This window comes from Sciurus vulgaris, assembly GCF_902686455.1.
Source record: "Sciurus vulgaris genome assembly, chromosome: 5".
NCBI classification, from domain to species: domain Eukaryota; kingdom Metazoa; phylum Chordata; class Mammalia; order Rodentia; family Sciuridae; genus Sciurus; species Sciurus vulgaris.
In genome coordinates this window covers 78,983,889-79,010,733 of record NC_136465.1, presented here as the reverse complement: position 1 = coordinate 79,010,733, position 26,845 = coordinate 78,983,889, and the positions used below count along the sequence as shown (strand labels likewise).

General features: G+C 37.8%; 1 protein-coding gene across 1 annotated transcript; it reads left to right on the top strand.

Annotated features, from left to right (window-relative positions):
• Positions 1 to 3,697: 3,697 nt before the first annotated feature.
• Positions 3,698 to 6,141, top strand: LOC306661212 (box C/D snoRNA protein 1-like). The gene is given in 2 exon segments (XM_079140044.1): positions 3,698 to 4,079; positions 4,083 to 6,141. Coding segments are annotated over 2 exon segments (1,419 nt in total). The 5' UTR covers positions 3,698 to 3,779; the 3' UTR covers positions 5,202 to 6,141.
• The last annotated feature ends 20,704 nt before the right edge of the window (positions 6,142 to 26,845 follow it).

Here is a 26,845-nt window from a genome sequence, read left to right as displayed (position 1 = left end):
ACCATGCTTCATAGTTCTTCATTTTGAGGTATAAATATCAAAATAAAGTTATAAACATTGACAAGGAAAAATAGCAGCGTTTTCTTATAATAGTACCCCAAGAGCAAGTACAATTTATATTATGGATACAAGAATAAATTAATATTAGGAAATTTATCTGAATAATTGACTACAGTTATGTAAGTCCAAGGGGGAAAAAGCATATTATCATCCCCATAAACTTAGAAAAGATATTTCATAATTGCATCAGTCATTCTTGAAATTAATCATATCTAAAATTTATAGATATTTAATTAATGTATTATTAATGAATATATCATAATATTTCACTATTCCTGCACATTTCAAGTCTCAATAATAGAACAAATGTTGACAATTTTCCAAAGTACAAAATATGGCTTTGCTGTCTATGTGGGGAGGGTTCCTCTTGGAACTTTGACTATATTAACTCTCACTCCATGGTTATAAGAGCTAACATGGGATTTTTTTCCCCTTGGTTTTTAGATATGCCTGTTTCAATTACATTTAGGAAATGTAAAAATGACTACAGACCAGCCCATGAGTTCTAGGTCCCAGTATGATTTCATATCTAACAAATATAAGTCTCCATTTTTATGAGTTACCTATAATGGTGTTTGGGGTCCTCATGAATGAATGTCAACTCAGAGATCATGTCCACTAATCAAGCAAAGCTCTAAGTAGTTTGCAGTCATCCCAATAAATGCAGCAAAGGATGTCTTAGAGGAAAATAGACAGATGGATAGCATATACTTGTGGCAGAGCTACAGGGCCCTTCCTCTGGAGCATCTAGCCTCTTCTGCAGTCAAACAGCACTGAATTTGTATAATGGTTTATGATTGAAAACCAAGTGAAATCCATGTCTTTGTTTTTGGCAATTCAAATCAGCTTTCTGGTTACCAGTGCAGAATGTCTACTGTTTGTAAAGACTAGTATGATTTTAGTAGGCTGCCCATCTCTTTCATTCTACAGACATCATGATCAATTAGATACTATCAAAGATAACTGAGGAACAAAGCATTGTAATCATCACCAAGTTCTTGCTGTTCAGTATAGAATCTGTGCCCACCTTGCCTCTATCGTTTAAAATCTGACACTTGAGGATCCCATCAGTCCACTGAAATTAGGAAAACCATTTCAAGCATCTATAACCATCATACTTTGTATTGAGATATCACAGTATTATTTTCAAGAATACTCGTAATTTGTTCATTCATTTATTTCTCAATGCCTAAGTAAAGAGAGTGTCCTTCAGGCCCTCTCAAGTGATATAATAATGGGGTAAAGGTAAAGGCAATATAAAATAAATTCACCTTAATGGACCTATCTTCCTACACTTTTAGAATTCTTTGCTGTACATTCTATCAGTTTGGGCATTAAAATCTTATTTAAAGTAAATAAGAACTTATTTCAAACTTTGGTCAACCAAACAAGTAAACTGGTAACATGAACTAATGCATTCAATCTAATATCTGTGATGGGGTAACTACATTGCCCAGGAGTCAGTGTTATATTTTCTCCTTGGTCTAAAAGCTATAAAATCCATTTTCTTATGTACTCTTCAAGTACTTTTGGAGTAAAGCGTTAACATTTTTGGTGAGAAATTGTGATTGCTCTCCTCACCCTCCCCAGCTACCCCAGTGCATGGCAACATTCCCAGGAAAGATTACTGTACAATATTGAAGTAAAGTGAGGATGATCCTTCCCAAAAGGGGAGGGAAGATTACTTGCAATAGAAAGAGAGTTCTAGATTCTTAGCTTTATTTTCCAAGTTCACACAGATATACTCTTTCCAAGTTTAATTCTTTTTTATTTCTCTTCATTCTGAGATCCTATTCTTTCTCACTTATTGCCCCAAATTTTATTTGTGAGACTTGGCATGTCTGTGAATATATCTCATGTAGTAATTCTATTGTATACACAATAAACCATTAGGTCTGACTTACAGCTGTAAAAGTAAAGATGATTTTTCAGGGTGATGATGGAAGATTTACGATCTTTATCAGTTAAAAATTTAAAAACTTCAACTCAAGTTCACTTATATAATTATAAATAGTCATGTTACTAGTTCTTGGTGAGCAAATACACAAGTGAAATTATTTAAACAACGTTGGCACCTTAAAGCAAAGGAGAAAGTGGACTACTAAACTGGTATTATAGGAACAAGTGGACATCTGTAACATCTGTGACAGAATAAAGTTAGATACATATGTGACTCTCTATGACTTGGAGGTCTGGTTTTTAGTGTGGTACCATTGAGTTGATGGAAGCTTTAAAAGGTGTGATTTCATGGGAAGGGATAAGCTTATTGAGGGCACTGCCTTCAGAAAAAATTAAGGTAGTGTTTGTGGGATTCTGGTTAGTTCCAACATGACTAAGTTATTATAAAAGAGCAAACCTAACCTGCTCCCTGCTCTATGACTTTCCACCACACTAAATCATGAGATTTCTTCTGCATGCACTTCCACCATTGAGATGTCATCTGCCATGAAGCCTTCTCCAGACCAAATAAACAGGCAGTCTAATCTTCAACTTTCAGTTTCTAAGATTGTGGGCTAAAGAAGCGATTCTCTCTAAAAACTATTTTGAGCATCAGGTATTTTATTATAGCAAAAGAAAACTAAGACACTAAAACAGACAGACACACACACAAACACAAATTTCAATGAAGAATGTATAACTCCAATTCAGAAGGCATAGGGAAAACACTGATAACATTAAAAAAATTGTAAACTTTGGATTAAATTAAAAAGAATAAGAAATATCTAAAGACAAATGACAAACTAGAAAATTACTGTTAATTTTTACCACAGCAAAATTGATCTCCCGCCACACTTACATGCCAACCTCTCACTAATTCATAAAAGAGAGGACCAGACCAGCACCACACACAAACTCAGCTCTGGGCAGCACTCTGCGCCTCCCCATCTACCAATAAGTACAGAAGCCTCTGCTGCCATCTTGGATTATCCCAGAACTTAAAGCCACCATGTTTAGGTGGGGCAGTTCCCATCCTGAGACACCTGCTAGAGATGAGGACCTCATTATCAAATACCTGTCATGCATGAGGCTACTGAAGGCTGAGAAGTTTGAAGAGTATATTACAGTTATATTATAGATTCTTTTTTAATTTTAATTATAATTGTGGAGTCATATATCCCCATTAGTGCAAAATACAAAGCCCTCGGATGATTGGTGGTTCTAGGAGACTAAATGATTGGTGGTTTTGAGAGGTGTGATACGCTGATTGATGCACTGATTGGATAGGTACTCAATAAAAGAAGAAGAAGCTTCTGCAAAAAATGAGTCAGCAGCTCTCGCCTGCTCTTACCTGGCTCCCGGTGTGTGTGGTTATTGCCACTGCACCCTTCACCCCCCCACCCCATTACACGAGCCCCCGTGGTAAACAATATATAATGTTTCTATTTGTTTATTTTTTAAATTTTTCTCACTCTATTTTCCTCTTATTTACCTGTTTCTTCAGAGTTTCCTTCTCCTTTTTCTCATGCTAACGACCAACTTCTTTTGATTCCACTTTCACACTTCCTATGATCCACTACCTCTATATCCTCACTTCTTATTCCATTAACATTACATCCTACACCCCTCCCTATCCTCTTTGTCCATTAGAAATTGTAGACCTCGGTTCTCAGCTTCCGACTTCTTTTCTCCACACGTGTGCTGCTGTCGGTGTTCTGCCCAGCAATTCTCACTGTTGGCGTGGTGCAGCTACATCGAAGGACAGAGTGGCAGCGTTGCTGATGGAGTTTGCTGCTGAAGATGAGGAAACTCCGGGAGGAGTTCTCCAGAGGGTAGCTGAGGGGGTGCGGCTTAGTCCCGAGTCTGGTAGGGAGGGAGTCAGGGACTTAGCAGGGAAGGAGGAGGCTCGTGGTGGAAAGAAGGGGAAAGGATTTACAGGAAGGAAGAAGACAGAGAATGCAGAAGAAGAAAGTGGGCAAAGAGCAGAGGAAATGAGAATGGACCTAACACTTGTGAAGCAAGAAGTCATGGACTGGTCGGATATAGAAGGCGGCACGTTGAATGGCCAGTGGGTAAAGCAGTAGGTGGAGGATGCACCTGAGGTGAAGGATGAGAAAGCTGGCGTATTGGAGGTGAAGCAGGAAGTGGATAGTAGTTTGGTGGTAAAAGAAGAGAAGGTGGATAAACTCGGGGTAAAGGAAGAGAAAGTGAAGGTGAAGGAAGAAGTAATGAACTGGCCAGAAGTGAAGGACGAGAAAGAGGATAACTTGGAGATAAAACAGGAGACGTTTGTCGATCAGGAAATAAAAGAGGAGATGATGAATGGAGCCTGTGTAAAAGAAGAGAAAGATTTTATGAAGAAAGAAATGATGGAAGACACAAAGATGAAAGAAGAGCCTGAGATAAATGCCCCACTGGGCTGCAAGAGGAAACTGGCCATGTCAAGGTGTGAAACTTGTGGTACAGAAGAAGCAAAGTACAGATGTCCACGTTGTATGCGATATTCCTGCAGTTTGCCCTGTGTGAAGAAACACAAAGCAGAACTGACATGTAATGGAGTTCGAGATAAAACTGCTTATATTTCAATACAACAGTTTACTGAAATGAATCTCCTAAGTGATTACCGATTCTTAGAAGATGTGGCAAGAACAGCAGACCATATTTCTAGAGATGTTTTCTTGAAAAGACCAATAAGTAATAAACATATGTACTTTATGAAAAATCGTGCTCGAAGGCAAGGTATTAACTTAAAACTTCTACCCAATGGATTCACCAAGCGGAAAGAGAATTCAACATTTTTTGATAAGAGAAAACAACAGTTTTGTTGGCATGTAAAGCTCCAGTTTCCTCAAAGTCAAGCTGTGTACATAGAAAAACGAGTACCAGATGATAAAACTATTAATGAAATTCTAAAACCTTACACTGATCCTGAAAAATCTGATCCTGTAATTCGTCAAAGGTTGAAAGCCTACATTCGCTCTCAGACTGGGGTCCAAATTTTAATGAAGGTTGAACATACGCAGCAAAACTTAGTAAGGTATTATGAACTGGATCCTTATAAAAGTCTCCTAGACAATTTAAGGAACAAAGTGATCATTGAATACCCAACATTATATGTGGTGTTGAAAGGATCTAGTAATGACATGAAAGTTCTTCACCAAGTGAAAAGTGAATCTACCAAGAACCTTGGCAATGAAAATTGAGAACTTCTTTTGGAAGAAGAAGGTGAAAATTCCAACAGTTGCAAAGAATTATGCATTGATGGGCTGTTGGATAATTGGGATATTATTAATGGCTGTTGGAATTTTTGATTTGTCTGAAAAGTACACAATCTAAACTTTTTCTTTTAATAAATTGACTTTATATAAGGGCCTTTTTTCATGGTATGAACCCCTATTGAGCCTGATCAGTATAGATTTCATTAGACTTCAGTTTTTAATATGCTTACTCCTATAGGCTGGAAACTTTTTTGTTAGTTTGATGCAAGACCATAGCTAAAGACCACCAAAGTCAACAAGTGAATTGAAAGTTGGCATTCTCTGTAGTGGCATCTCACTAAAGAGAACCGTTGTGCCAGGTACCATCTTGTTAAGGAAAACTGATCCTTCTTCAGTTGCCTATTCTTGTCTTTGGAGCATATACGTAATTTATCCCCTCTAGTATAAAAGACAACTTTTATACTAGAGAAGCTCCCAGTATGTTGTATTGTGGAAAGGCTTAATTAAATAAGTACTGTTAACTACTATTTCTTGTATTCAGTTCGTAAAATCAGCAGCTCCACATTGTTTGAACAATCAGTGCTCGGTGCTAATGAACTTGACTACTATTCACACAATGAGCTATGTTTTATGAATTCTGTGCCTCATCCAGACCCAATCTATTCTCACTACCACACAAATGGGTGTTGTGATGACCATGTTGATTCTGTTTTGATACATCTAGCAGTAAAGAAGGGGAAAACCACTTGGAACTCTTCAATGTGCTAGTGAAATGTATATGTTTGTATTTGTATATATACATAGCTTAATTTATACCTTATGGCAGTTCACATATTGAAATTATGGTTTGCTAATTTTATTGGAATTTATATAGTTATGAAACTGCAATGTGGCTATAAAAGAGTAAAGGATTATTATATCTGTATTGCATCTATGTACTTAATGGTTAAAAAACAATGATAGAATTGGACATTAATGGAATTCATTTTTGGTTTACAGTTAGAATAAGTTTTAGACCAGAACAAAACCAGAGGCATTAAAGAGACTTTGAAGGATTAGAAATATGAAAAGATAATGAGTATAGGAAAAATTAGTAGAACACAAATGTCCATATAACCTGGGATAGAAATTGAAGAAGAAAGTTCAAAAACAATAATGCCAGAAAGACTGTTGGTATAAAAGTACCAGTGGAAATAGGTTTCCTACAAATGCACTTTGAGAAAAAAATTCACATTCTAAAGCAATTTCAGAAATCTGATATGGTAAAAGATTTATGTAGAATTGTGTTGTTTATAATATTACTAGATAGACAACTAAAATGAATTTTAAGGAATTCAGATTTTATCTACAAGTGTAATGTGTCTTATTGAAACAGGGAAGAGGTAGGATGAATTGAATCAAATGTGTTATAGAGTTGTTGGGAAAAGTGGAACAAAATACCCTCAAAAAATGTGACTCGAATATCAGGGTGGAAAGGAATTTCCTGATAGTGAAATAGGATGTATTCCCATTTCTAAGAAAAATGTTGAACTCCATCCCTGCTAGAATTTAAATTGAAAACTGGACAAAACTCAAAGAATTTATCATCTATTTTCCTTTGCCCAAGAAGAAAAAGAAAGAAAATCTCCATGCTATAATGCATCTTTGCCATCTCTGTTATCTAGAATTGACTTTTCCAGAAATAGGCTATTTCTTAGGAAAGAATTTAGCTATCAGAGTTCTCCTAAATATAACTCTTATCTCATTTGATTAATACACATTTATTCCCACAGGTTTTATAATAAACATGGTTTTAATGAATAACCATGTCAAAGATTTGGAGGGAGTGAAATTTAAATACTTCACTGAGATTCCTACAACTTTGTAATGTTAAGACCCAATTTCTTTGGAAAGAGGCCTTCTTTTGAATTCTTGACAGATTCTAAAAAGTAAACAAACTCCTTGACCCACATTAAATTCAACATCCTGCATTTTGTTAATCACATTTTAAGATGAGAAAATCTTCACCTGCTCTAATTTATTTTTTAAACATACTTTTCTAAGGGAAAATAGGCTCTTCATAATCATTAATTATTACATATGGGATTAATAGCCATAAATTACGGTAAGTAAATGTTATACCTGTTCCTATAATAAATATAAATTAGAGAGGTACTATAATAGATACTTAAGTATCTAAAGATTCTAAAGCATCATTGAGCCAATAGACCCAATTTGTTTCCCTATTCAAATAGGGGATCCAGGTTTCAAAAGTGTGATAAAATATTAAGCACATAACTGCAATTCCATAAATTTCCTTTGTATATTTTGTTTAATCAGGTTGAAATAAACTATATAGAACTGAATTTCATTATTCAATTTTTATTATCTCACATGTTTTATCCCATTCAATATTACTAAATTTTACATAAAGATTTATTTTTATTTAATTGTACACTACTGCACTAAAATGTGTTGTTTATTTTCAAGAGATATTAATGCACTTTTGGGGCTAAGGGTGATGCTGAGGGTCAAACGAGAGCCTTGCATATGCTAGGCAAGAACTGTACCACTGAGCTATACTCACAACCTGTTAAGGCATCTTTGATTATTAACCCTTCAGTTGTAAGTTATAGAAACTCAAACTATTACTCAAACTCAAATTGTCAGCATAAAGAGCAATTTATTGTCTTATATTTAGGGAAGTACAGGTATGATTATATCCAGGCACCCAAAGAAATCATCTTGCCAGCAAGGCATGGTGGCACACGCCTGTAATCCCAGCAACTCAGGAAGCTGAGGCAGAACAATCACAAGTTCAAAGCCAGCCTCAGCAACTTGGTAAGGCCCTACACAACTTAGTGGGATCCTGTCTCAAACTAAAAAATAAAAAGGGCTGGGGCTGTAGCTCAGTGGTAGAGCACCCCTGGGTTCAATCCTTGGTACCAAAAACAAAAAAAACAAAAAAAAAAAAAGGAAGAAGAAGAAGAAATCATCCTGCCATTCCTCACACTTGACTCTGATTCTGGTTTTGTTGTTTTTTTTTTCTCTAGATTGGTTTTCTCTTCCAGGAAGACTTTGTTTTGGGGGATGTTCTGTTTGGGGTAAGAGATGGTGAGGTGAGGGCAATAGTAATTGACAGTTTCAGCTTTACCTCTTCATGGTAACCAAAGCTTGACAGTAAGCTATGTAAAATTTTGGAGAAGTAAACTTTGATTTTACCTATATTGGACCACATTCTGAGCTGATCAGGAGAGGGAACTTTCCCCAGAGAAAAGTGGAAAATACTAGGAGAAAGGGAGGATGAAAGGAGCAAGTGAAGAAAAATGGTTACTGAAAGTAAAAGTTATAATTCTTCATTACACCCTATTTGAATTTCAGTAGCAAGAGACTTTTGATAAGAAGTAAAATTTAAAATTATGGTTTTCCTTTAAAAATGGGAACAAGACAGGGATGTCCTCTTTCACCACTTCTATTCAACATTGTCCTCGAAACTCTAGCCAGAGCAATTAGGCAGACTAAAGAAATTAAAGGGATACGAATAGGAAAAGAGGAACTTAAGCTGTCACTATTTGCGGATGACATGATTCTATATTTAGAGGATCCAAAAACCTCCTCCAGAAAACTTCTAGACTTCATCAATGAATTCAGCAAAATAGCAGGCTATAAAATCAACACGCATAAATCTAAAGTGTTTTTATACGCAAGCGATGAAACAGCTGAAAGGGAAATGAGGAAAACAACTCCATTTGCAATAGCCTCAAAAAAAGTAAAATACTTGGGAATCAATCTAACTAAAGAGGTAAAATATCTCTGCAATGAAAACTACAAAACATTGAAGAAAGAAATTGAGGAAGACCTTAGAAGATGGAAAAATCTCCCATGTTTTTGGATAAGCAGAATTAATATTGTCAAAATGGCCATACTACCAAAAGTGCTAAACAGATTCAATGCAATTCCAATTAAAATCCCAATGACGTACCTTACAGAAATAGAGCAAGCAATCGTGAAATTCATCTGGAAGAATAAGAAACCCAGAATAGCTAAAGCAATCCTTAGCAGGAAGAATGAAACGGGGGGTATCACAATACCAGAACTTCAACTATACTACAAAGCCATAGTAACAAAAATGGCATGGTACTGGCACCAAAATAGACAGATAGAACAGTGGTACAGAATAGAGGACACAGACACAAACCCAAATAAATATGATTTTCTAATGCTAGACAAAGGTGCCAAAAATATGCAATGGAGAAAAGACAGCCTGTTCAACGAATGGTGCTGGGAAAACTGGAAATCCATATGCAACAGAATGAAACTAAACCCCTATCTCTCACCCTGCACAAAAATCAACTCACAATGGATCAAGGACCTCGGAATCAGACCAGAGACCCTGCATCTTATAGAAGAAAAAGTAGGGCCAAATCTTCAACATGTTGGCTTAGGATCAGACTTCCTTAACAGGACTCCCATAGCACAAGAAATAAAAGCAAGAATCAGCAACTGGGATAGATGCAAACTAAATAGCTTTCTCTCAGCAAAGGAAACTATCAGCAATGCGAAGAGAGAACCTACAGAGTGGGAGAATATCTTTGCCACTCATACTTCAGATAGAGCACTAATTTCCAGAATATATTAAGAACTCAAAAAACTCTACACCAAGAATACAAATAACCCAATCAACAAATGGGCTAAGGAAATGAACAGACACTTCACAGAAGATCTACAAGCAATCAACAAACATATGAAAAAATGTTCAACATCTTTAGTAATAAGAGAAATGCAAATCAAAACTACAGTAAGATTCCATCTCACCCCAATTAGAATGGTGATTGTCAAGAATACAAGCAACAAAACGTGTTGGAGAGGATGTGGGGAAAAGGTACACTCATACCTTGCTGGTGGGGCTGCAAATTAGTGCAGCCACTCTGGAAAGCAGTGTGGAGATTCCTTAGAAAACTTCGAATGGAACCACCATTTGACCCAGCTGTCCCACTCCTCGGCCTATACCCAAAGGACTTAAAATCAGCATACTACAGAGATAAAGCCACATCAATGTTCACAGCTGCTCAATTCACAATAGCCAGATTGTGGAACTAACCTAGATGTCCTTCAATTGATGAATGGATAAAGAAACTGTGGTATATATATACAATGGAATATTACTCAGCTATAAAGAATAATAAAATTATGGCATTTGCAGGCAAATGGATGAAATTGGAGAATATCATGCTAAGTGAGATAAGCCAATCTCAAAAATCCAGAAGACGAATGATCTCACTGATAAGAGGATGATGACACATAATGGGGGGTGGAGAGGGGGGCAAGAATGGAGGAAGGGAGGGACTGTATAGAGGGAAAAGAGGTGGGAGGGGTTGGGGGGAAATAACAGAATGAAACATCATTACCCTATGTAAATGTATGATTACACAAATGGTATGCTGTTACTCCATGTACAAACAAATAACATGTATCCCATTTGTTTACAATTAAATTTTTTTAAAAATTAAAAAAAAAAAAGAAAGAAATTGTAGACCTCATTGCAAACCTATTGATTATACTGTAGATAATAATTAAACTCATCCTTTCTGTTATGACAATACTGTTAACTTCTTAAAAGTGTCTATTTGGTTTAAGGCTGCATATTTTTTGTATTGGATGAGGCTAATATTGATTTCCCCCTTAAAAGTGAGGTATTGGAAGCCTGTAGGGACACTATACACTGATAGTAGGAAACTGTAATACCTCAGATCTGCACTGCTAGAGGGGAAGATACACAAACAACATGAAAAAACAAGGGAAGAAAGTGTTCCAAACAAACCAAGATCCTATATCAATAGAACCCATGGACAGCACAGTAGAAGAAATGTCAGGAAAGGAGGTCAGAATTTGCATAATTAAAATGATCTGTGAAGTAAAGGATGATATAAGAAAGCAAATGGAGGCAACAGATGATCACTTCAAAAAACAGTTAAAAGAGCAAATCAGGAAGCAAAAGATCATTTCAATAAAGAGATAGAGATACCAATTTAAAAAAAAAAAAAAAACAGAAATCCTTGAAAGGAAGGAAACCATAAACTAAGTAGAAAACTCAATAGAAAGCATCACCAACAGACTAGATCACTTGGAAGACAGAACCTCAGACAATGAAGACAAAATATTTAATCTTGAAAAAAAAGTTGACTGCACAGAGAAGATGGTAAGAAATCAAGAGCAGAATCTGCAAGAATTATGGGATAACATGAAAAGACCAAATTTAAGAATTATTGGGATTGAGGAAGGCACAGAGATACAAAACAAAGGAATGAACAATCAATTCAATGACATAATATCAGAAAATTTCCCAAACCTGAAGAATGGAATGGAAAAGCAAATACAAGAGGCTTATAGAACACCAAGTGTACAAAATTACAACAGATTCACACCAAGACACATTGTAATGTGAATGCCCAGCATACAAAATAAGGATTGAATTTAAAGGCCACAAGAGAATAGTATCAGAATACATATAGGGAAAAATCAATACAGATATCAGCAGATTTCTCAGCCCAGACCATAAAAGCTAGAAACAACACATTTCAAGCTCTGAAAAAACATGAATACCAACCATGAATCTTGATTCTTATACCCAGAAAAATTAACTTTCAGATTTGATGACAAAATAAAAATCTTCCATGATAAACCAAAGTTTAAAAAAATTTACAAATAGAAAGACTGTACTACTGAACATTCTCAGCAAACTATTACATGAGAAAGAAAAACAACAATGAAACCAGCAAAGGGAGGAGCTACCTTAAAGGAAAAACCAATCGAAAGAGAAACCAACTCAAGTTAAAAACCAAAAATAAGTCAAAATGACCATGAATACAAATCATATCTCAACAATAACCCTAAATGTTATTGGCCTAAACTCATTAATCAAAAGACATAAACTGGAAGATTGAATTTTTAAAAAAAAAGACCCAACAATATGCTGCCTTCAAGAGACTCATCTCATAGAAAAAGACATCCACAGACTGAAAGTGAAAAGATGGGAAAAAAAGTACCTCGCACATGGACTCAGTTAAAAAGTGGGCGTCTCCATCCTCTTATCAGATTAAGTGAACTTCAGGTCTAAGTTAGTCAGAAAGGATAAAGAAGGACATTTCATACTGCTTAAGGGAACTATAAATCAGGAAGACATAACAATCATAAATATTTATGTCCCAAGCAATGGAGCATCCATGTACATCAAGCAAATCCTTCTCAATTTCAGGAATCAAATAGACCACAACACAATAATTCTGGGTGACTTTAACACACCACTGTCATGACTGGATAAATCTTCCAAACAAAAACTAAACAAAGAGACCATAGAACTCAATAACACAATCAATAATTTAGACTTAACAGACATATATAGAGTATTTCATCCATCATCAGGCAAGTACACTTTCTTTTCAACAGCACATGGATCTTTCTCTAAAATAAACCATATGTTATGCCACAAAACAACTCTTAGTAAATACAAAAAAATGGAGATACTACCTTATATTCTATCAGATCATAATGGAATGAAATTAGAAATCAAAGATAAAATAAAAAGCAGAAACTACTACCACACCTGAAGACTAAATAATATGCTATTCAATGATACATGGATGGCAGAAGACATCAGGAAGAAGATAAAAATTCTTACAGGTAAACAAGAACAAGGACACAACATATCAAAATCTCTGATTTTGAAGGCAGTACAGAGAGAAAAATTCATTGCATGGAGTGTACTCAATAAAAGAATACAAAGTCAACAAATAAATGACCTAACAGTACATCTCAAAGTCCTAGAAAAAGAACAGATCAACACCAAAAGTAGAAGACAGAAAATAATTAAAATCAGAGCTGAAATCAATGAAACTGAGACAAAAGGAATAATTGAAAAAATTGACACAACAAAAGGTTGGTTCTTTGAAAAAATAAATAAAATTCATAAACTCTTAGCCACACTAAAGAAGAGGAGAGAGAAAACTCATATTACTGAAATTTGTGATAAAAAAAAATTAAGCAGACACTACTGAAATACAAAACATAATTAGAAGTTATTTTGAAAATCTATACTTTGACAAAAGAGAAAATCTCAAAGACATTGACAAATTTCTAGAGACATATTGATCCACCCAAACGGAATCAGGAGGACATACACAGTTTAAACAGATCAGTTTCAAGCAATGAAATAGAAGATGCCATCAAAAGCCTACCAACCAAGAAAAGCCCAGGACCAGACAGATTCTCAATTGAGTTCTAAAAGACCTTAGAAAAAGAACTAATTCCTATATTACTCAAAGTATTCCATTACATAGAAAAGGAAGAATCCCTTCCAAACTCATTCTATGAAGCTAGTATTCCCCTGATACCAAGATCAAACAAAGACACATGGAGGAAAGAAAAATTCAGACCAATATCCCTAATGAACATAGATGCAAAAATCCTTAATGAAAGGCTGGCAAATATCATACAAAAACAGATTAAAAAGATAGTGCACCACGATCAAATGGGGTTCATCCCAGGGATGCAAGGTTGGTTCAACATCTGGAAATCAATAAATTTAATGCATCACATCAATAGAATTAAATTAAGAATCATATGATCATTTCAATAGAAGCAGAAAAAGCATTTGATAAAATATGGCACCCCTTAAAACACTAGAAAAAACAGGGAATGTAGGAACACACTTCAGCATTGTAAAAACCATGTATACTAAGCCCACAGCCAACATCATTATAAATGGAGAAAAACTGAAAGCATCCCACTAAAAACTGGAACAAGACAGGGATGCCCTCTTCCACAATGTCTATTCAAAATCGTCCTTGAAACTACCAGAGCAATCATACAGACAAAAGAAATTAAAGGAATACAAATAGGAAAAAAAACTCAAATTATCACTATTTGACAATGACATGATTCTATATTTAGAGGATTCGAAAAACTCCACAATAATGTCTAGAACTAAGAAATGAATTCAGCAAAGTAGCAAGAAATGAAATCAATAGTCATAAACCTAATGCATTTCAATTCATAAGTGATGAATCCTTTGAAAGAGAAATTAGGAAAACTACTCCATTCACAATAACCTCAAAAGAATAAAATACTTGGGATCAATCTAACAAAAGAGGTGAAAGACCTCTAGAATGAGAACTACAGAGCACTAAAGAAAGAAATTAAAGAAAACTTTAGAATATGGAAAGATCTCCTATGTTATTGGATAGGCAGAATTAATATTGTCAAAATGGTAATACTACCAAAAGTGCTATATAGATTCAATTCAATTCCAATTAAAATCCCAATGATGTACCTCATAGAAATAGGAAAAGCAATCATGAAGTTCATCTAGAAGAATAAGAGACCCAGAATAGCCGAAGAAATCCTGAGCAAGAAAAGTGAAGCAGGCGGTATCACAATACCAGACCTTAACTATACTACAGAGCAATAGTAGAAAAACAGCATGGTATTGGCACCAAAATAGGTAGACCAATGGTACAGAATAGAAGACATGGAGACAAAACCACATAAATACAGTTATCTCATACTAGACAAGGGGCCAAAAACATACAATGGAGAAAAGATAGCCTCTTCAACAAATGGTGCCAGCAAAACTGGAAATCCATATGCAATAAAATGAAATTAATCCTCTCTCTCTTCTATCTCTCATCTGCACAAATCTCAAAATGTATCAAGGACCTAGGAATTAGACCTGAGACCCTGCACCAAATAGAAGAAAAAGTAGGCCCGAATGTTCATCATATTGACTTAGGACCAGACTTCCTTAACCACACTCCCAAAGTGCAAGAAATGACAACAAGAAACAATAAATGGGATGGACTCAAACTAAAAAACTTTTTTCTCAGCAAAGGATACAATCAATAATGTGAAAAGAGAGCCTACAGACTGGGAGAAAATCTTTTCCACATGCACTTCAGATAGAGCACTTATCTCCAAAATTTAAAAAGAACTTAAAAAAATTTACACCAAAAATACAAAGAACCAAATAAATAAATGTGCTAAGGAACTGGACAGACACTTGACAGAAGAAGACATACAAGAGATCAACAAATATATGAAAAAGTGTTCAACATCTCTAGTAATTAGAGAAATGCAAATCAAAACTACCCTAAGATTTCATCTCACTCCAATTAGAATGGCTATTGTCAAGAATACAAGCAATAATAGATGTTGGTGAGGATGTGGAGAAAAAGGTACACTCATACATTGCTGGTGGGGCTGCAAATTGGTGCAACCACTATAGAAAGAAGTATGGAGATTCCTCAGAAAACATGGAGTGGAACCACCATTTGACCCAGCTATCCCATGCCTTGGCCTATACCAAAATGACTTAAAATCAGTGTTCTACAGTGACACAGCCACGACAATGTTTATAGAAGCTCAATTCACAATAGCTAGATTGTGGAACCAACCTAGATGCCCTTCAGAAGATGAATGGATAAAGAAACTGTGGTATATATATTCACAAATATATTCACATTGAAATATTATTCAGCCATAAAGAAGAATAAAATTATGCCATTTGCAGATAAATGAATGGAGTTGGAGAATATTACGCTAAGTGAAATATGCCAAACCCCAAAAACCAAAGGCCGAATGTTTTCTCTGGTAAGTGGTTGATGACACATAACGAGCGGCGAGGGGGTAAGGAAAAAATGGAGGAATGTTGGATTGTGTAGAGGGAAATGAGGGGAAGGGTTGAGGTGGGGGAAGGAAAGAGTGGACTGAGACAAATATTACCCTATGCACATGTATGATTACACAAATGGTGTGACTTTACATTGCGTACAACCAGAGAAATGAAAAGTTGTACCCCATTTGTGTACAATGAATCAAAATACAGTCTATAAAAATAAAAAAAAAATAAAAACAAATGATAACTTTTAAGAATTGGATGTTACATTAAAGAACTCTCTCCTAGTTAAAGCCATCACAATTTTAACGGTCCCTGACTGGCAGTTGTCATGATAAATGAGGGTTGTAATTTCACAGGTGACCATGACCTGGTGAGTAATATTTCCCCAGCTGTGGGAATCGTCAAGCAGTCCTTTCATTCTAATGTCTTGCTTGAGTGCTGACTAGAATGTTGTTTCTGCAAGACTTCGGTGCCCAGAACCTTGCACCACACAGACAGCTAGCCAGTGTCCCTTCTGGCAATCCCTGCCTCCTCCTGGTCCCCTCCCTGGTTCATGCCCATATCTTTTGGCTTTGTTTTATGGTTATTGGATTCAGGTTTATTCAGTGGGTTATAAAATCATAAAATGTGAAAAGACAGAAGGTATGACGACCTCCTAGAAATCCATATGAAGGTTTAAAAATAAGCAAAGACTATAGATAGTTCATAAAAAGAGAAATTTTAATAATTCATAAATACATGGAAAGATACTTGAGTTCTCCACCTGAGTGGAGATTTTTGTCTCTAATTTCTATACATAGTTTAGGTTTCTACCAACATTCTCAAAATAAATAGGCAAAATGATACTGGGAATTATTTTGAAGATTACTTCAAACCCTTTCCCTCTAGTAGAGAGCTTCTTTGATTACACTAAAGCCTAAAAGTTTCCAAATTATATGTTACGTTGATGAAATATTGAATTCAATGCCAGAAAATCTTGTTGTTATTTGGTTTACTTTTTAAGGATTAGGTGCTGTGTGCCTTAATCATAAACAAACAAAAAGTAAAGAGGTAGTAAAAATTCAATCAGATGTGTCTTGTTTTTGAAACGAGTGTACATTCTTATAAAGGCCTCTAAAGATTACGTTCATCTTATAACCTATCCTAATCAATTAAATACAAATATGTATAACTGGCACAAATAAAATATCTTGTCTTTCATGTTACAGGATGAAAAAAGACACATCAAATAGCTGTGTCTTAAAAATAACAAAAAAAAATCAAATAGTATGTCTTTTAAAGAAAATGGAAAACTACTATTGTTCTACCTGCATTTTCCTAATTAATGAAACTAATGTGTTATTTTGAGGCTAGAAGTATTAATGTTAACTTTTTGAACTTTAAATTCATAATCACTTCTTAGGCTGCAAAATCTATATTTGTACAATGTAGGCCACAATTTTGGGGTACTGTGCAAGTCATTAGCAATAGTAATGATGCTAAAACAGTTAACGCTATTTTACAATTAGAATCTTTTTTTTTTTATTTTATTGTAAACAAATGGGATACATGTTGTTTCTCTGTTTGTACATGGCATAAAGGCATACCATTTGTGTAATCATAAATTTACATAGAGTAATGTTGTTTGATTCATTCTGTTATTTTTTCCCTTCCCCCACCCCTCCAACCCCTCTTTTCCCTCTATACAGTCCCTGCTTCCTCCATACTTGCCCCGCTCCCTAACCCTAACTCTAACCCTAACACTAACCCTTCCCTCCCCCCATTCTGTGTCATCATCCACTTATTAGCAATATCATTCCTCCTTTAGCTTTCTGAGATTGGCTTATCTCACTTAGCATGATATTCTCCAATTTCATCCATTTGCCTGCAAATGCCATAATTTTATCATTCTTTATGGCTGAGTAATATTCCCTTGTATATATATACCACAGTTTCTTTATCCACTCATCAATTGAAGGGCATCTAGGTTGGTTCCACAGTCTGGCTATTGTGAATTGAGCAGCTATGAACATTGATGTGGCTGTATCTCTGTAGTATGCTCATTTTAAGTCCTTTGGGTATAGGCCTAAGAAAGGAATAGCTGGGTCAAATGGAGGGTCCATTCCAAGTTTTCAAAGGAATCTCCACACTGCTTTCCAGAGTGGCTGCACTAATTTGCAACCCCACCAGCAATGTATGAGTGTACCTTTCTCCCCACATCCTCGCCAACACCTGTTGTTGCTCCTATATTTGATAATCGCCATTCTAATTGGGGTGAGATGGAATCTTAGGGTGGTTTTGATTTGCATTTCTCTTATTACTAGAGATGTTGAACATTTTTCCATGTGCTTGTTGATTGCTTGTAGATCTTCTTCTGTGAAGTGTCTATTCATTTCCTTAGCCCATTTGTCGACTCGATTATTTGAATTCTTGGAGTAGAGTTTTTTGAGGTCTTTATAAATTCTGGAGATTAGTGCTCTATCTGAAGTATGATTGGCAAAGATATTCTCCCACTCTGTAGGCACTTTCTTCCCACTGCTGATAGTTTCCCTTGCTGAGAGAAAGCTTTTTAGTTTGAATCTATCCCAGTGGTTGATTCTTGCTTTTATTTCTTGTGCTATGGGAGTCCTGTTAAGGAAGTCTGGTCCTAAGCCAACATGTTGAAGATCTGGACCTACTTTTTCTTCTATAATCTGCAGGGTCTCTGGTCTGATTCCGAGGTCCTTAATCCATTTTGAGTTGAGTTTCGTGCATGGTGAGAGATATGCGTTTAGCCTCATTCTGTTGCATATGGATTTCCAATTCTCCCAGCACCATTTGCTGAAGAGGCTATCTTTTCTCCATTGTATATTTTTGGCCCCTTTGTCTAGTATGAGAAAATTGTATTTATTTGGGTTTGTGTCCGTGTCCTCTATTCTGTACCATTGATCTACCTTTCTATTTTGGTACCAATACCATGCCGTTTTGGTTACTATTGCTTTGTAGTAGAGTTGAAGATCTGGTATTGCGATACCCCCTGTTTCACTCTTCCTGCTAAGGATTGCTTTAGCTCTTCTGGGTTTTTTATTCTTCCAGATGAATTTCATCATTGCTTGCTCTATTTCTCTAAGGTACGTCATTGGGATTTTAATTGGAATTGCATTGAATTTGTATAGCACTTTAGGTAGTATGGCCATTTTGACAATATTAATTCTTCCTATCCAAGAACATGGAAGATCTTTCCATCTGCTAAGGTGTTCTTTAATTTCTTTCTTTAGTGTTGTATAGTTCTCATTGCAGAGGTCTTTCACCTCTTTTGTGAGATTGATTCCCAAGTACTTTATTTTTCTCGAGGCTATTGTGAATGGGGTAGTTTTCCTAATTTCTCTTTCTGAAGATTCATCACTTATGTATAAAAATGCATTGGATTTATGAGCCTTGATCTTGTAACCTGCTACTTTACTGAATTCACTTATGAGTTCTAAACGTTTTCTGGTGGAATTTCCAGGTTCCTCTAAATATATAATCATGTCATCAGCGAACAGGGATAGTTTGAGTTCTTCTTTTCCAATCCATATCCCTTTAATTTTTTTGGTTTGTCTAATTGCTCTGGCTAGAGTCTCAAGAACGATGTTGAATAGAAGTGGTGAAAGAGGGCATCCCTGCCTTGTTCCAGTTTTTAGGGGGAATGCTTTCAGTTTTTCACCATTTAGAATGATATTAGCCATGGGCTTTGCATAAATGGCCTTTACAATGTTAAGGAATGTTCCCACTATCCCTATTTTTTCTAGTGTTTTGAGCATGAAGGGGTGCTGTATTTTATCAAATGCTTTTTCTGCATCTATTGAAATAATCATGTGATTCTTGAGTTTAAGTCTATTAACATGGTGAATTACATTTATTGATTTCCTGATGTTGAACCAACCTTACATCCCTGGAATGAAACCCACTTGATCATGGTGCACTATCTTTTTAATATGTTTTGTATGTGATTTGCTAAAATTTTGTTGAGAATTTTTGCGTTGATGTTCATTAAGGATATTGGTCTGAAATTTTCTTTCCTTGATGAGTCTCTGTCTGGTTTAGGTATCAGTGTGATATTGGCTTCATAGAATGAGTTTGGGAGGGTTCCCTCCTCTTCTATTTTATGGAATACTTTGAGAAGTATTGGAATGAGCTCTTCTTTAAAGGTTTTGTAGAACTCGGCTGAGAACCCATCTGGTCTCAGACTTTTCTTTGTTAGTAGGCTTTTGATGACTTCTTCTATTTCAGTACTTGAAATTGATCTATTTAAATTGTGTATGTCCTCCTCGTTCAGTTTAGGCAATTCATATGTCTCTAGAAACCTGTTGATGTCTTTGAAATTTTCTATTTTGTTGGAGTATAGATTTTCAAAATAGCTTCTAATTATGTTTTGTATTTCACTCATGTCTGTTGTGATATTTCCTTGTTCATTCCGAATTTTAGTGATTTGGGTTTTCTCTCATCTTCTCTTTATTAGTGTGGCTCAAGGTTTATCAATTTTGTTTATTTTTTCGAAGTACCAGCTATTTATTTTGTCAATTTTTTGTATTGTTTCTTTTGTTTCAATTTCATTGATTTCAGCTCTGAGTTTTACTATTTCCTGTCTTCTACTACTTTTGATGCTGTTCTGTTCTTCTTTTTCTAGGGCTTTGAGCTGTAGTGTTAGGTTGTTTATTTGTTGAGTTTTACTTCTTTTATTAAATGCGCTCCATGAAATAAATTTCCCTCAACGTACTGCTTTCCCATAGTGTCCCAGAGATTTTGATATGATGTTTCTTGGTTCTCATTTACCTCTAAGAATTTTTTAATTTCCTTCCTAATATCTTCTTTTATCCATTCATCATATAATAGCATATTGTTTAATCTCCAGATGTTGGAATAGTTTCTGTGTTTTACTCTTTCATTTATTTCTAACTTCAATCCTTTATGATCTGATAGAATACATGGTAGTGTCTCTATCTTCTTGTATTTGCTAACATTAGCTTTGTGGCATAATATATGGTCTATTTTAGAGAAGGATCCATGTGCTGCTGAGAAGAAAGTGTATTCACTCTTGGTTGGATGGTATAGTCTATAAATGTCCGTTAAGTCTAAATTATTGATTGTGTTATTGAGATCTATGGTGTCTTTGTTCAATTTTTGTCTGGAAGATCTGTCCAGTGGTGAGAGAGGCGGGTTAAAATCACCTAGTATTATTGTGTTATGGTCTATTTGGTTTCTGAAATTGAGAAGGATTTGTTTGACATACATGGATGAGCCACTGTTGGGGCATAGATGTTTATGATTGTTATATCTTGCTGATTTATGCTTCCCTGAAGCAGTATGAAATGTCCTTCTTTATCCCTTTCGTCTAACTTTGGCTTGAAGTCCACATTATCTGAAATGAGGATGGATACTCCAGCTTTTTTGCTGAGTCCATGTGCATGGTATGTTTTTCCCCATCCTTTCACCTTTAGTCTATGGGTATCTTTTTCTATGAGGTGATTCTCTTGTAGGCAACGTATTGTTGGATCTTTCTTTTTAATCCAATCTGCCAGTCTATGTCTTTTGATTGATGAATTCAGGCCGTTAACATTCAGGGTTATTATTGAGATATGATTTGGTTTCCCGGTCATTTGGTTCATTTTTTAAATTTTATTTATTTATTGGTTTGACACAGCTTGGTTCCACATTTGTTTGACAATTCCTTTAGGATAATTCCTCCCTTTGCTGATATGCTTCTTTGTTTTTCATCTCTTCCTCATGGAATATTTTGCTGAGAATGTTCTGTAATGCTGGCTTTCTTTTTGTAAATTCTTTTAGCTTTTGTTTATCATGGAAGGATTTTATTTCGTTGTCAAATTTGACAGTAAGTTTTGCTGGGTATACGATTCTTGGTTGGCATCCATTTTCTTTCAGGGCTTGAAAAATGTTGTTCCGGGCCCTTCTAGCTTTTAGGATCTGGATTGAAAAATCTGCTGATATCCGTATTGGTTTCTCCCTGATTGTAATTTGGTTCTTTTCTCTCACAGCCTTTAAAATTCTGTCTTTACATTGTATGTTAAGTATTTTCATTATAATGTGCCTTGGTGTGGGTCTGTTGTAATTTTGTGTATTTGGAGTCCTATTAGCCTCTTGAACTTGATTTTCCATTTCATTCTTCGGATTTGGGAAATTTTCTGATATTATTTCATTGAATAGATTGTTCATTCCTTTGGTTTGTTTCTCTAAGCCTTCCTCAATCCCAATAATTCTTAAATTTGGCCTTTTCATGATATCCCATAGTTCTTGTAGATTCTGTTCATGATTTCTTACCATCTTCTCTGTTTGTTCAACTTTGTTTTCAAGGTTAAACATTTTGTCTACAATGTCTGAGGTTCTGTCTTCCAGGTGTTCTATCCTACTGGATATGCTTTCTATGGAGTTCTTAATTTAGTTTATTGTTTCCTTCATGTCAAGGATTTCTGTTTGGTTTTTTTTCAATATCTCTAACTGTTTATTAAAATGATCTTTTGCTTCCTGTATTTGGTCTTTTAGCTGTCGATTGGTATGATCATTCAATGCCTGCATTTGCTCTTTCATCTCATCATTCAGTGCATGCATTTGCTCTTTCATCTCATCGTTTGCTTCCCTGATCATTTTAATTATGTACATTCTGAACTCCTTTTCTGTCATTTCTTCTGCCATGCTGTCATTGGGTTTTATTGATGTAACATCTAGATTTGTTTGCAGCATTTTCTTTCCTTGTTTTCTTATATTGTTCAGGTATCAGTGGATCGCTGAGATATTGCAGATTTCCTCTATTGACTTACAATGTCCCTGAAGATTTCTATATATATCCCCTCTTAGCCTTCAGTAGGCTGAAGTCTTGGAGGAAGTTGATAATGCGGTGCTCCACAAGGAAGCTGCCCCTCTAGGAGTGGTGGCCTTCAGGTGGGGTGTATTCCCTGCTAGTGGGCAGAGGTGCCTCCACTTGTTGACCAATGGTCATCCAAAGGGGAACTAGGCTGCGGGCTGAGGCAAGGCCTGTTTGGGCCTGTGTCTCTGGTTTTACCGTCCAAGTGGGGAAACCACACCCGGCAGGGAAGACTCACGCGGTGGGGAGGTCTCGCTGGTCAGTTCCCTCCTAGAGGTTCCCCTCAATTTACAGCTACTGCCTGGGCTGGGCTGCCTTCCTCAGTAAAGTTCACAGGGGCCCGGCCCTACCTCCTGGGCCTGGGAGCCTCACCCTTTGCAGATGAATCTCCTTAGGCTGCCCCTCCTCAGAGAATCTGCCTGCGGTCCTGGAACCTTCGCTCCGCCCCTAAGCGTGTCTCTGTGTGGCTCTTCCACCAAGAAGCCTCCTAGATCCTTGGACCCTGCTCTGCACCTAATTGCCTGGCTATGAGGCCCCTCCTCTGAGCAGCCACCTCGGGCCCCATACAATCGTTCTGAGTCCCAGAGACCCGCTACACGCCTCTTCTTCCAGACAGCCGCCCAGTATTCCGGTGCGGTCACGAGGAGTCCAGGAACCTCACTGCGTGCCTCCTCCTCCCACCAACCACCCGTAGCCCTGGGCAATCAATCACTCTGAGTCTAAATGACCCTCCCCCTTCCTCCTCCTCCTCTAGGTAACCCCCTGGGTGTTCAGGAGCAGTCACTCTGAGTGGCTCTGAATCCACGTTACCCGCTGCAGGCCTTCTCTGGGCAGCCGCCCGGAGCCCTGGTGTGGCCACTGGAGACCTAGCGACCCTCCGCACTTCTCCTCCAGGCAGTCCCCCTGTGTTCAGGAGCGATCGCTTTATGTCCAAACAACTCACCAATCGCTTCCTCCTGTGAGCAGCCACCTGGAGCTCTAATGCATTTACTGCGAGTCCAAACGACCCACCTCGGTCCTCCTCCTCTTCCTCCTCCTACTCCTCCGGGCAGGCCCCGGTGTTCAGAAGTGGTCTGAGTCCAAACAGCTCGCCACGCAGCCCCTCCTCTGGCAACCGCCTGTTGCTCTGGTATAGCCACTCCGAATCCAAGCAGCCATACTCCTTCTCCTCCTCCTCAGGGCAGGCCCCGGTGTTCTGAGTCCACACAGCTCTCCTCGCCGCTCCTCCCCTGGGCAGCCCCCGGAGCCCCAGTGGTTGCTCCGAGTCCCAGCACTGTTCTGAGCGGCCTCCTCTCCGATGCTCCCAGTTGTCCGAGTTCACTGCTCCAGCGGGGGGAGGGGCGTCTCACCGGCAGCTCTACTTCACAAAGTTCCCTTCGTTCCGGGACCACCGTCCCATCCGGGACGCCTCCCCAATGGGAGAGACTCACCCAGCTGCTTTGAGTTGGTCCCAAGTCTCTCAACATCTCCTCTTTTGATATATAACTGACCAATTAGTATAATAAAAAATTAAATATAGAACTGTGATATGATTCAGTAATATCAAAAAATGCCATTTACAAGGCTGAGCAAAATATGTAAGAAAAAATACAGGGAGGTAAAGATCTTTACACTAAAAACTATAAAACATTGCTGGAAGAAATGGAAGAGGGCCCAAATAAGTGGAAAGATATCCTGAGTTCATGGATAGGAAAAATAATTATTGTTCAAGTCCATACTGCTGGGATCTATCCAAAAGAACTGGAATCACTACATTAAAAATATTAATGCACACCCAAGTTTATAGCACCATTATGTACTACCCAAGATGTGGTATGCATGCAAAGTGCAATAGCATTAATTCATAAAGAGAAGGGAATACTGTCATTTGTGATAACATGGGATGAACCAGGAGGACATTGATGTTAGGTCAATTTAGTCAGGCACAGAAAGAAATCGTGCATGATCCTACTTAAGGTGAAATCTAAGAAGGTTGATCTCATACAGTAGAGAATAGAAGGATGGTTACAGAAGTGGAGGGAGTTGGGGGAGGTTTGATTATGGAGTTATTGATCAATGAATACAAAATTACACTGCAATAAGAGGAATAATTCAAGAGAGCTATCAGACAGCATAACTACAGCTAATGATAGTATATCATGACCTTGAAAATACTGAGTGGATGCTAAATATTCTCACCACAAAAGCAATAACTATCTGAACTTATTCAGACATTAAATAGTAGGCCAATCCCTACACAATCTATATAGAATTCAAAACTTCATGTTGCACACAAAAATATATATAATTCTCTCCGTCAATTAGGGACAAAACCAAGATTTATAATTTGAAAACAAGCAACAAGATGCAAAGAGCTTAACATGAGAAAGAATGTGCAAATCCAAGAAATGAGATCCATTCTCATTTGCATCTTAGAGCCTTGCAATCACCACTATTTAAACAGGAAGTTACTGGCCTCAGGCAGGAAAGTCTTCAGGCAGTTCTAGCCCACAGCAGAGCTGGCAATCTTCTTGGCCTGAATCACAGCTGACAACAGGGACAAATAAAGACAACTACAGCAGGACATAAGCAGCAGCCATCTACAATTCATCATCGGCAAGTTCCAAATCAGAACTCTCTGCTGACATATCAAGTGCAATAGAGATGATATCTCTGACTGCTTGCTGGTGAACTGTCTAAAGGGATTGGAGGAAATGGATTCATCATCCTGATTAACTGCATTGCTTGGCTCAAGAGGATTCACTGAGATGACATCTTCTCAACCGCCTTGGCTGTCTCCAGAATATACTTGTGTGAATGTCTCTGAATGGCTTTGTTAGGCTACTTTCCCCAGACAAGTAGGACAGAGAGATGCTAGCAAGCCACCTGGATGTTGTCTGGACTCCAGCCAATAATTAAAGTGCCTGGTTTACTTTTGGTCTCAGCAACTTCTGTGGCCTTGAGATAGCCTATGCATCTCACTCACTTTTCCTCTGGATCAAGCTAAAGATCAGCAGCATCATCTTTGGGATTTGGGGGCTCATTCTCATGATGATACAGGGTGTCACGTCATCAAGGCCAATCTTGAAAAGAACATAACTTGTGAATTCAAGGTGAATGAAATCCCAAATGCTTTGAAACCGATTTCTATGAACCAGGGTGTAATAGTTCCATGAATTTTTTTGCTGACTTCATTTTTCTTGGACTCTTCTCCGTATTTAGAAACGCCAGGGTTTTCAAGATGGCGGCCTAGAGGGTAGCTGCATTTCATGTTGCTCCAGGACTCAGGATTCAAAAGAGGAGATATTGAGAGACTTGGGACCAACTCAAAGCAGCCAGGTGAATCTCTCCCGTTGGGTAGGCATCCCGGATGGGACGGTAGTCCCGGAACGGAACGCAGGGAACTTTGTGAACTAGAGCTGCCTGGCGAGACGCCCCTCCCCCCGCTGGAGCAGTGAACTAGGACAACTGGGAGCGTCGTAGAGGAGGCTGCTCAGCACAGCGCTAGGACTCAGAGCAACCACTGGGGCTCTGGTGGCTGCCCAGGGGAGTAGCGGTGAGGAGACCTGTGTGGACTCAGAACACCAGGGCCTGCCCTGAGGAGGAGGAGGAGGAGCGTGGCCGCTTGGATTTGGAGTGACTATAACAGAGCTACAGGCAGTTGCCAGAGGAGAAGCGGCGCGGCGAGCTGTTTGAACTCAGAGCGACTGCTTCTGAACACCAGGGCCTGCCCTGAGGAGGAGGAGGAGGAGGAAGAGCGCGGCGGGTCGCTTGGACTCGCAGTGACTGCATTAGAGCTCCAGGCGGCTGCTCAGAGGAGAAGGCGAGTGGTGAGTTGTTTGGACTTAAAGTGACATCTCCTGAACACAGGGGTGCTGCCTGGAGGAGAAGTGCGGTGGGTCCCTTGGTCTTGAGTGGCCACACCGGAACTCCGGGTGGCTGCCCAGAGGAGGTATGCAGAGGGTCACGTGGATTCAGAGCCACTCAGAGTGACTGCTCCTGAACACCCAGGGAATTACCTGGAGGAGAAGGAGGAATGGGGCGGGTCACTTGGACTCGGAGTGATTGATTGCCCTGGGCTATGGGTGGTTGGTGGGAGGAGGAGGCACGCAGTGAGTTGCTTGGATTCCTAGTGACTGCACGGGAATACTGGGCGGCTGTCTGGAGGAAGAGGCATGTGGC